Source organism: Sceloporus occidentalis, unplaced genomic scaffold, assembly GCF_023333645.1.
Source record: "Sceloporus occidentalis isolate IW3139 unplaced genomic scaffold, rSceOcc1.0.p SCAF_137, whole genome shotgun sequence".
Classification (NCBI taxonomy): domain Eukaryota; kingdom Metazoa; phylum Chordata; class Lepidosauria; order Squamata; family Phrynosomatidae; genus Sceloporus; species Sceloporus occidentalis.
Genome location: NW_028317117.1, coordinates 2679094 through 2690547, shown reverse-complemented (window position 1 = coordinate 2690547; position 11454 = coordinate 2679094). Strand labels below are relative to the sequence as shown.

General features: G+C 45.1%; 1 protein-coding gene across 1 annotated transcript; it reads left to right on the top strand.

Moving 5' to 3' along the window:
• Positions 1-4: 4 nt before the first annotated feature.
• Positions 5-10711, top strand: LOC149281244 (phosphatidylinositol 3,4,5-trisphosphate 5-phosphatase 2-like; the record flags this gene model as incomplete). Its single annotated transcript, XM_089499582.1, has 18 exons — positions 5-83; positions 821-1017; positions 1476-1593; positions 1946-2042; positions 3144-3282; positions 3774-3873; positions 4214-4302; positions 4463-4544; positions 4882-4971; positions 5084-5197; positions 5841-5929; positions 6386-6473; positions 6954-7109; positions 7252-7330; positions 7659-7808; positions 8023-8782; positions 9039-9172; positions 10621-10711. Coding segments are annotated over 18 exons (2652 nt in total), but the record flags the coding sequence as incomplete, so codon positions are not given.
• Positions 10712-11454: the final 743 nt, after the last annotated feature.

Here is an 11454-nt window from a genome sequence, read left to right as displayed (position 1 = left end):
GCTGCTCCAGCTGATGAAAAACAAACACTCGAACCAAGATGAACCGGACATGATTTCGGTCTTTATCGGGACCTGGAACATGGGTGAGAACGGGAAACGAAACCCGATATGACCGCTTGTACCATAGAGAGGAGCTACCTCGGAGGAATGGGGACCCCTTTGCCGGGCGCGCTGTTCCAGCATAACTTAGTTAAGAAGTAGAAAAACAATGTATCCAAGTTCTTAGTCAAACCAGAAAGTATCTACTGTATGTAGGCTTATAAAAGTACCCAGTAGCCAACGACCTCTTAATATGTTGTTATTTTTTTATTATTTTTTAGCTCCCTTTTTAAGGGTGAAGTGGGTGAAATATATAAATCCCGCTCCCAGCTTGCTATAAGCCATTTTTGTCTTGGTTTGGGGACATTGTCTTTCAGTTAGGACTCAACTCTCACGGCGGGCCTGAACATGGCGGGGTGACCCCTTTGGGCTTTGGCCAAAAAAACAGCATGGTTATTTAACGTATATTTTTGTAGGAATGGATGTGCGTGCTGGTAATTTGTTTAGGAATAGCAGGTTTTACCATTGCAATGAATACAGTGTATCTAAAAAAAATGGATTATGATTGTTAGGAGATGTTTATTAGCCTAGGGTGATGTGTGATGTGTCCTACGCTCGCCCGATGATCTAGAAGGCTACCACGCTGTTAATGTGCTTCAATCGCAGTCCAAAAAATGTACGGACTACACTCTGAAGACGTTATCCCAGTTCCTCGTTGTTGTTATACTTCCGTATCGGTGTACCTGGCGGTTCCCTCATCTCTTGGTGTCGCCTTTTACAGGAAGTGTCCCGCCGCAGAAGAACCTCACTTCCTGGTTCAGTTCCAAGGGTCTGGGGAAGACCATGGACGAGATGACGGTCACCATCCCTCACGATATCTACGTGTTTGGAACCCAGGAGAACTCGGTAGCAGACAAAGAGTGGGTGGACTTCCTGCGAGGGATGCTTAAAGACTATACCGAGGTGGATTACCGGCCGGTAGGTGTGAGAAGCATAGAATCTGCCGGCAGGTTGCCCCATTCGGCCCCCGTCTAGTCGCCCATTTTTCCTGCTGTAAAGACTCAGAACCTTAATCAGTCGTTGGTCTCGTCTTCAGGAGCCGTATCCCTATCCCATGCATGTTTAAGCTCCCTTACATTCTAGGGTACAAGGTTTGAAATAATACATTTAATGCATGTTACTTATGCCCATATCTTATAATAACTCTATATTACAAGACAAGTTGTTTAATTGCTTATATAAGGTTTGGAATGGAATGATAACTCATTTTGAGAGTGGGTTCTGTGCTTAAGCTGTTCTGATTGGTCAGTAAATATTTAACTTGTACTTTATATGATTTTGTTGCATCAGTCTATGTTACGTAAGCTGTTATTTAATGCTTTGTATGATGTTTATTGTTGATTAGCAGTCACGCGAATTCAGTTTTCTTTCTACAGGTCGCCATGCAGTCCTTATGGAATATTAAAATTGCCGTGTTGGTCCGGCCGGAGCATGAGAACCGAATAAGTCATATAAGCACATCCAGCGTGAAGACGGGCATCGCCAACACCCTTGGTAAGACCTTCTCGAGACTATGTATAGATTAAGGAATGAACCGTTCCCAGTGACACTGGGGCCTGTTCATTAAAGGGATACGGTGTGCACTTTAGTGCACGTGATCACTGAGATGTCTCTATACATTTCTGTAGTGTCCCCTTAAGAAATGCATGGTAGGATTCTGCATTTGCCCCTTTACTCCTGCACTTAAGCTAGCTGGTGTGAGGGCAAATTGTCCTTTAAGGAGCTTTGAATCGTCCCAAAGTGTAAATTGTCGTCTTTTGGGAAGTTCCGTGAGTCCTAACCTTTGAGTGAAGCTCTAGGGGAATGGGAGTTCACGGTGACACGTGTATTCATCATTTATTCGCAGGCAATAAGGGTGCAGTCGGGATATCTTTCATGTTTAACGGGACCTCGTTTGGATTTGTCAACTGTCACCTGACCTCAGGCAATGAGAAGACGGCCAGGTAAGGAGCGTCTCACGTCAATCATCCAAACGGGGCCAAAAAGGAGCAGGTGTTAAAGGCATCACCCGGCTTCTTCCATGGACGGTCTTGCAAGAATTGTTTTCTAAAGAGCAATTATAGGAGATCATCTTTTTTTTGTCCTTGAGCATAAAATCCAGTGCCGTATACATTACTGGAGAATGGAAAAAACAAAATGGCAAAAAAAAAAAAAAGATTTTTGTCAGTACTAACCTACATTTTTTTCTCTTTTTGTTCCAATAAACTCCCTTTATCTGTAAACTTGGGTGACTTTCCTGGCTCAGACACCACACTGAGCTGATGCTTTATGGCAATGCTAATGAAGTCCGTTCCTCCATAGACGTTAATTAGTCAGAGAGTCCAGCTGGGTGATTAAGACTGAGCCGTTCTGTTGTTTACCGCGGGCAGTAGGATAAGGAGTCGGGGGGGGGTTGTCTAGTAGATAGGAGCTCAGATAACAGAACGAGAACAAATGGCTGCTATGCAGCTGCCTGAAAACATTATATTATGTATAAATAAATTCTAAATTATATATTAAAACAATTATATTAAAAACAGGAACTGTTTTTTTTTATGTTTTCTTTAAAGAAAACGGCACAATATTTTTTTTTATCTGATACTGGTAATAAAAGTAATGGTTGTGGTTGCCTTTTAAGTACATCAGTATCTTTCCCTGCTACCCGTACAGAAGTTCATACAGGGACGTACTGGCACTTTAAGACCAGTGGCCGATAAACGAAGTGTGTGACGGCATGCTGGACGCGCCCTGCTGCATTCTTACAAATATTAAAGCATGTCGGAGCACATCAGGATGAAATATGCCGATGGAGTGGCAGTGAAGGTACATGATAGGTGCCATGGGGCATTTGCCCGATGTGCCTGATGGCTGGTCCAGGCATGGATTCATATGGCCTGGGTATGCCAAAAACCGGCTGGCCTGGGACCTTCTGCTTTAAAAAAAATCAGCAAGCAGTATTGAAGAAATTCTAGAATTCGGAATCACATTCCATGTAGCTGACGTTTTAATGGAAAATCCAAATTTCTGGATTAACAAAAATAATATTTTTTTTACCTCTGCGTTAGACGGAATCAAAATTATCTGGATATCCTGAGGCTTCTCTCGCTGGGAGACAAACAGCTGAATTCGTTTGATATCTCCTTGCGTTTCACTCACCTCTTCTGGTTCGGAGATCTCAACTACCGGCTGGATATGGATGTCCAGGTGAGATGGTTTTATGGTTTTCTTTTCTTCTTTTTTTTTTTTTTCTTTATTTTGCTTGCATTTTGCAAGATTGTGCACCCTCAGTCAAAAAGAAATATGATTCAATAATGGGGATACACCACTAAAAGCATGTGGTGTCTGTTATTTATATATGTGAACCACAAGAGCATGCACTCTAGTCCTTAAATATGCTCCAGGAGGGTCACAATATTACATGGCTGCAAACAGGCAACAAAAGAAGCATTAGTGCTGATATTTATATTATATGTTGTTATTTATCAGCAGCTACATCTTCTACTATAAATGCCCCAATGGCCTATTACTGACTGATGTTGCTTGTAATAACTAATTATTAACCCCGAGCATTCTGTTTTTGTTTGTTTTTTGTGGGATTTCTGTGGCATGTATATAAATGCACAGTATTGGGGAAAATTCAGCACCCTGTTGGGAAACGATATAGTTTACTGATCCTCATCTTGTTGGACTCTTAGGAAATCCTGAATTACATCAGCCGTAAAGAGTTTGAGCCGCTGCTGAAGGTCGACCAACTGAACCTGGAGAAGGAGAAAAACAAAATCTTCCTGCGTTTTAGTAAGTGAGCCTGAAAAATATTCTCCCACGTTTATACTGGGAGATCCGGTCCTTGTCGGTACAGTACGGGGCAATCGGACCAGGTGATCAGACGGTACTATACAGGGAAAGCTGACCAGTGCCTGATGGAGACAGTACAGAGATTTGGATGGCGGTTGATGTTATTGTATAGGGGGATCTGCTTTGGTAATTGAGGACTCTGGGTAGAGTAATCTGATGATGTTCTGAAAGTCTGACCAGGCGCTTGATTTTGCCCTAAAAGTGAAAGCTAAGGCCCGCGTGAATGGTGGTCTGTTACACATCTGATGTCGTTCTGATGTCAATGTGATGTCCTCCGCAGATGAAGAAGAGATCATGTTTCCACCCACGTACCGCTATGAGAGGGGATCCAGGGATACCTACGTATGGCACAAACACAAACCCACTGGGGTAAGGAATAGAAGAAGACTTTACCTGCTTCTGATCCGTGTGCCCCCTCTGATCCGTGCGCCCCCTCTGATCCGTGCAAGAATTCTTCTTGTGTATTTCTAAATCTATTTACCGGCAAAGCAATTAAATGTTGTGTTCTTTTGCAAACGCTGTCTCGCAGGTACGTACGAACGTTCCGTCATGGTGTGATCGAATCCTGTGGAAATCCTACCCCGAAACACACGTGATCTGCAACTCTTACGGTAAGAACATGACGTAGTTGATGTATAACACAGACACAACACTATGAACCTTCTTTTAACTTTCCCCTCTCCACGTGGGTGCTTAATGGTTACGATGCTTAATTAAAATCACATATTAAATACATTTTATTTATTTAAATACTAAATTAACTCATGATAAATTTGTTAGTTCTGTATTCTATATAGATTAGTTATTATCTTGTATCCCTTGATACCATGTGTGATGGTGGGATAAGGCATTGTATTACCCAGAATCCCTGGCAGTTTAGGGTTGTTGTACAAAATGCTTGTGATCCCCAATAATCTTAGTTGGATTTATACTTGTTTTTTTTTACAGGGTGCACCGATGACATCATGACCAGTGACCATTCTCCGGTTTTTGGATCGTTTGAAGTTGGAGTGACCTCACAGTTTGTTTCCAAGAAAGGTAACGCAGCTGTTTGAGCCACATATGGAAAGTTTCCGACATGCCGGTAGCGTTGGTGTTGGGTTGACGTGTTCATAGACTGTCATTGAGGGGTTTTCTCCGTTTGCCCCAGGTCTCCTGAAGGCATCAGACCAGGCTTACATAGAGTTTGAGAACATTGAAGCCATCGTGAAGACCGCCAGCAGGACTAAGTTTTTCATTGAGTTTTACTCTGGGTGTCTGGAAGGTGAGATTCCTCCCTTTCTGAGTTGGGACCGGCTCGTACATTTTGTTTAAATCCCGAGCCTTTAATAGTTCTTAAAGAACTTGAAGATAGGGGAGCGCTCACCTAAGAAGTATAAAAATACAGGATTTGGGGTTCCTGGAATGACCTTTGTATATAGGAGCCTGCAAACACTCATTAAATGGGGGTTCAATTAAAAGATACGGACGTGTATTGCTAGAACGACTTTAAAATATGCATTAATTATTGCCTGAGTTACTGCTGCGAAACGCGTTGTACACAGTCGGCTCCTTTTTACGACTGTTTAAAGGTGCTGTTCTACGCGGGCAAAACATTCGGTGTGCCCTCTAGTATATTAAGCAAAAAACCGTAGCAGCCATTGTATTTTTTTCCTTGTGGGTTTAAGAAGTTTTTCGGTTTCTATGGCAACAGCCTATCTGTGTCGGCTTTTGTTCTCACTTGACATCTAAGTGTTTCTGGCAAAAGATGATAATGATTACAGCTCTCTGGAGAGCCTCGCGCAGAATGCCGCCATGATAGGTTTGATGTGACCAGCCAACGACGATGGCATGGAATGGTGTTAAGATGTTGAGGTTTTAAAGGTCTTTCCAACATGAAAACCTGCTTTGTGTCTTCCTTATTTCAGAGTTCATGAAGAGCAGCGAGAACGACAGTCAGAGCGTCGATAACGTCAACTTCTTGAAAGTACAGTGGTCGTCGCGACAGCTCCCAACTGTGAGTCAAAGAGACGTAGTCTAGGAATGTCTCTTAGATCTGCGTTCTAAAAACCAAAATCAGACAATTAGCTGGGACATCCACCTGTTGGGATTTACAGTCAGGACTGTTTGTAGCTAAATAATTACTGCAAGACATAGCCGGTAAAACAAGCGCTTTCGAGTCAAATATAAAATCAGGACCCCAAAAAACTAAATTTCTAATATGAGCATTTTATTAAGTAGATGATCACGTCTGTACCAAAAATCAATGGCCCAACGATCCGCCGTTTTGTTCTTCTAGGACTAGAGTGGGTCCTAGGATTACTATTTTAAATAAATCCACGCTAATCTCCTGTTTAAATTTTAACCAAATAAAAGGTATTTAGGACAATGCAGTATTTTGTGTTAAACTCAGATTTTCTGTGATCTGCTTGGTCATTAGGTGATTTAATCAGTGTTTCTGTCCTTTCTGCAGCTGAAGCCCATTCTGTCGGAGATTGAGTACCTGCAAGACCAGCACTTGCTGCTGACGGTCAAATCCGTGGATGGATACGAGTCGTATGGTAACAAATAACAGCTTGAGCAAATAATTAGGATGCATCATTATAGGGGGGCATTTAAAGTGATACTTGGTTATTTTATCATGAAAATTATTTAAAATGAAATTCTGCCACGTAGAAGGAATCGTATACCCCAAATGAAAATTATCTAGATTCCCTACGTGTGGAGCCATTTTGTTTGTAGAAGACACGCCCCTTCTTTCCTTCATAAATCCAGCTGTTGGTGATTAATATTCTCAGCATTTAAGTGATAAATTTCGTCCCTATTGAAGATAAATATCGACCACAATGAACTGACTAAATATGGGGCTTCTCTTTGGAAGAATATATTATTCAAAAATATACTTTTTTTAACCGGTATGAATTTTTTTTTTTATCCATTTACACAGTTTCCATTAGAATTCCCTTAATGTTTTTTAAAATACCGGTACTTCCTCATTTAAAGGATTAACATTCATGAATCCCCCTCAATTCCTTTCTTAGGGGAGTGCGTGATCGCCCTGAAGTCTATGATCGGGAGCACTTCTCAGCAGTTCCTCACTTACCTGTCTCACCGCGGAGAGGAAACGGGGAATATCCGTGGCTCCATGAAGGTGCGCGTGCCTGCGGAACGCTTGGGGACCAGAGAGCGGCTGTACGGTAAGCAACCTGCATGGAGCGACACCGTCCTTACGTGAGAAATTCCATAAGGGGGTATTTAGAGGCAAACAAGGGTAATAGGAGTCCCAAGATCACCCTTTACAGAGACCGGTGCCAAACATGTCACCCCTTTTCCCCGCAGAATGGATCAGCATTGACAAGGATGAGACCGGCGCCATCAAGGGAAAACCACCTTCAGTAGCGAGACCGAATCAAGACCAAACCAAGTAAAGTGTCGTTCAGCTTATAACAAGTCATGTACTTGGGTTCTGTGACACCGTTGGCACAGGTTTCTACAGCAAAAGGGTTGGTTCTGAGGAGTCTAGAGGGTTACGTGACCCCAAATGTATTGTATCATATGTAATTAACCATTTAACAAACCGGGCCATGTGCTTTTTTTGTTGGGTACAAGATGTCTCACCTTAGATGGAACGTTGGTTCGTCAGGAACCCCGGAAACGTTTGAATTCAGAGTAGGGTTGTTCACAGAAGAATATTTCCGTCCCGTTACAACTATGGGTAATATTATCAGCATAATTCATTCTTTCTTTAGATCTGCGAGTCGGAAACATCTGGGTACAGAGACACCGGGCCCCGCTCTTGGGAAGGTGTTTGAAGAGCCGGATAAAGGGTCTTCCCATGTAAACAGTCGCCCACCCATCGGTTTTCCTGTAACAAAGGAAGACCCTTCAGTGGCACGGTGAGTTCTTTCAGAGATGGTGGTAGAAATGGGATGGGAATACATCTTTACCCTGTAACAGCATAAATTAATTTTTACTTTCGTTATTATTTCCATAATACACAATTCACACAATTATGAATTAACTATTCTTTGCGAATTTACCACTGACAGCAGATCTGAAGGAGCCGTTCTCATTTTTGCTTCAGATTTAATCTTTTTTGTCTCTTTTTAGGTGTAAAGGGGAGGCGCAGGCAGAGGGTGAAGGCCTTGCCGTAAAGAACAGTTTCAACAATCCTGCGTACTATGTCTTGGAGGGGGTCCCCCATCACATGATGCCCCCTGAAGGACAGTTACCCTCTCCTGGAACGGCCAAGAATAAAGTGCAAATCACAGTGCCATCGCTATACTCCGATAGGCGCAGACAGCAGCCACACGCCATGCGCGGGGAGGAGACGTCCTCTGATGAAGATGTTGGGACCCTCAATCTTCCGCCTCCCGACTTCCCACCGCCTCCTCTCCCGAAGTCTGCAGAGTTTGAGATGCTGGACAATCCTTTCTACGTCACCTCCGGGGAACTACATTCCCGTCAGGGAGAAGAAGCTCATCCGAGAGCCGTAACCGGCAAAGGCCGGGTAGGTGTCACCTTCAGTGATCCCCCCGAGACCAAGTTTCCATCCAAACCACACTCGAGGCCTCCCATGCCAGCTCCCCAGCCCTCCTACCTGGCAGAGCCTCATGGGAATGCCCAATCTCATGCCATGCAGGACGACCGTTCCTGCTCCGTGCTGCAGATGGCGCGTACTCTTAGCGAAGTGGACTATTCCGGGGGCAAGACGGACCCCCTGGGCAGGGACGCGAAGAGCCGAGGATCTCACGCGCTTCCAGGGAAGAGCAAAATGGACCTACCGCCGCTTTGCATTGACTATACTCGGCCCCTGGCCTTCTCGCAGCATTGCATCAGAGAGAGCATTCAGGAGGACCTTGCCGAGGAGGTAAGGTTTTAGTGCATAGGGGTCACCATAAAATACGCACCATTCATTACGATGCCCATATTCCACCCGGCGGTCTTTTGTCCGGCGTCGTAATAAGACTTTTGTCACGGCTTTTTCAGTTCAGTCTCGCTTCTGGTCTCATTGGGAAATCCTTTCGAGATCCGCCATAACCTTCTCCAGCTGAAACAGAGTTATAAATACCGCTGCGACCGGATCATGGATTCCACCGCTAGTTTATCTGTGGGTTTTGTTGCAGGCGCTGTACCAGGGCGGACACAATTCCTCCAGCTTGCGGGAGTCCAGCGTCGGAGAGTGGCTACGGGCCATTGGGCTTGAGAGATACGAGAACGGGCTAATCCACAATGGCTGGGATGACCTGGAGTTCCTCAGGTACCTGCTGATATTTTGGCCTAATATTCGTTTTACTTTATCAGTTAGTAATAATTTAATACCTTTGTAGAAATCCTTTGTCAGTTCAAGTTGCCACAGTCGGCAACCTACTGTACTCTAAATCCCACCATCCTCAGGAAATATCTGTCGGTAAATTCTGAGAACTCTTACACTCTGAAAGCATACCTGGCAACTTTATGGCCCGGCTACCCGTAGCCCCCTCTTAGAGGATGCAGGGTTTAATAAGACAAATATATACCGAATATATATTCGGGGTCTAGCGCCCGACGCCCGGGACATGCAGTCCCGGGCGCCGGGCAGGCAGCGGGGTTAGGATACAGATCCCCCGCAGCGGTGCAGGGGACCTGCATCCTACTCCCCGATACGCTCAGACAGCCTCCCCTGCCAGCACTTCCCACGGGGGGGGGGGGGGGTGCCGGCACGGGAGGTTGTCTAAGCGCGTCGTGCGGTTGTCTACCCGCACGATGCGTTTTACCTCTGGCCCCCCGTCTGACTTACCGGAGCAGACTCCCGGGTGTCTTGCGGGGCCGGCGGGGGACATCTACGTCCCCCGCCGGCCTCGCAAGACACCCGGGAGTCAGCTCCGGTAAGTCGGGGGGCAGAGGAGGACAGTGGCAGCATATCTCGGGGGGGGGGGGGGGGACAGTGGCAGCATATCTCGGGGAGGGAGGACAGTGACAGCATATCTCGGGGGGGGACAGTGGCAGCATATCTCGGGGAGGGAGGACAGTGACAGCATATCTCGGGGGGGGGGGGGGCAGAGTGGCAGCATGTTTTTTTGGTGCTTTTTTAAAGAAAAAAACTTTTTCTTTAAAAAAGCACCAAACTTTTAGGGGGCGGCCTATATCCGAGCCAATACGGTATTTGACAAATAAGTGTTATCTTAACCAACCAGCAGAGGGTGCTATAAGACAGCAGATACCCATGTCAGCGATCACATGACTTTGGTAGTGACCCCCGGATACTTTACATTATTACACACATTGTCTGTAAAGAGCCCCCCAATATTTCTCATCTATCCCCATCCAGTCCACCAACAGCATCGTCTCTTCCTTGGAGTCATTCAGTTATTCAGCCAATGCCTAGTAAAGTTATTGAGATATCGCAGCTCACTGTTTAGTGAGTAACACCCTTTTTGCTGCTTAGTGTCAGCCCTAAGATGTGTGTCTGGGGTGCTGGGGACACAACCCTTTCTCCCCCTATATCACTAAGTGTACCCCAGAGAAGGTATCTTAGAACCCCTCGGGTCTCTGCATGCAAACAGGTGTCGCGGTATTAGAACCCAATACGGTGACTCAATTATGCAAAAGACATAACAAGCCTGTTTCATACAAGCCTGGAGGCGAGAATCAATCCTTCTTTTTTATTGGTTAAATCAGTGTGTTCATATATTTGGCCCTAAAAACTCTAATTTGTTTGTTTTTCAGTGATATCGGGGAGGAGGATTTGGAGGAGGCCGGGGTAATTGACCCAAACCACAAAAAGAAGATATTGGACAGTCTTCAGCTAAGGAAATAGCTGGACTTCTAGGAAAGCCTTCCACTCGCGGCCTTAAGATGCCTTCCGTGGCCTTGTCTCGTGTGCGTCTACAAGCCCGTATATTATGTGGTGGCCCTCAGTAGCTCACGGGTCCGTCGAGGTCCATTTCCTAATCCGGGATAGAGCTGTCTCTGCGCCCGACGTGCCGCTGGGGCAATGGAGCTGTCTAGCCGGCCACTTTTTAGGTGTCACGTCTTGTTTTTTAGTGTCTTTCTGGAAGGGCAGAGGCCGCTCTGCGCAGGCACTGATTCGTATTGCTGTGTATTTATAACCCAGAGCCTTCGTAGAGTATTCTACGGCGGTTTTACTAATCTGACGTTTCTTATCGTTCCGACTAAAACATCCGCCGCAGCGGGCAGTGATTTGACAATTGCAAGGACAGCAGTCTTTTCCTCAACAAAAAACAAAATGGCTGCTGGCAACCATTTTCTATGCTGTCGTAATACTTCATCTGGTCTTTTGGGATTGTCACCTCAAGGAAGGTTCTACAGAAGCCGAGGATCGTAATTTCCATGAAGAAGCCTCCCTGCCCTCTCCTGAGATGTTTTTCATTGTCTAATATAAAGATAATAAGGATTTTTATTTTTTCCCCACTTCATCTAAATTTCTTTGTAGTTGTCGTTGCCGCGGACGATCTATAACCATCCGGCTCAAGGAGTTTAATTGCAAATCCTACTATTCATTTCAGACCGGCAGGTGGCATCAACCACATCGAGATAACT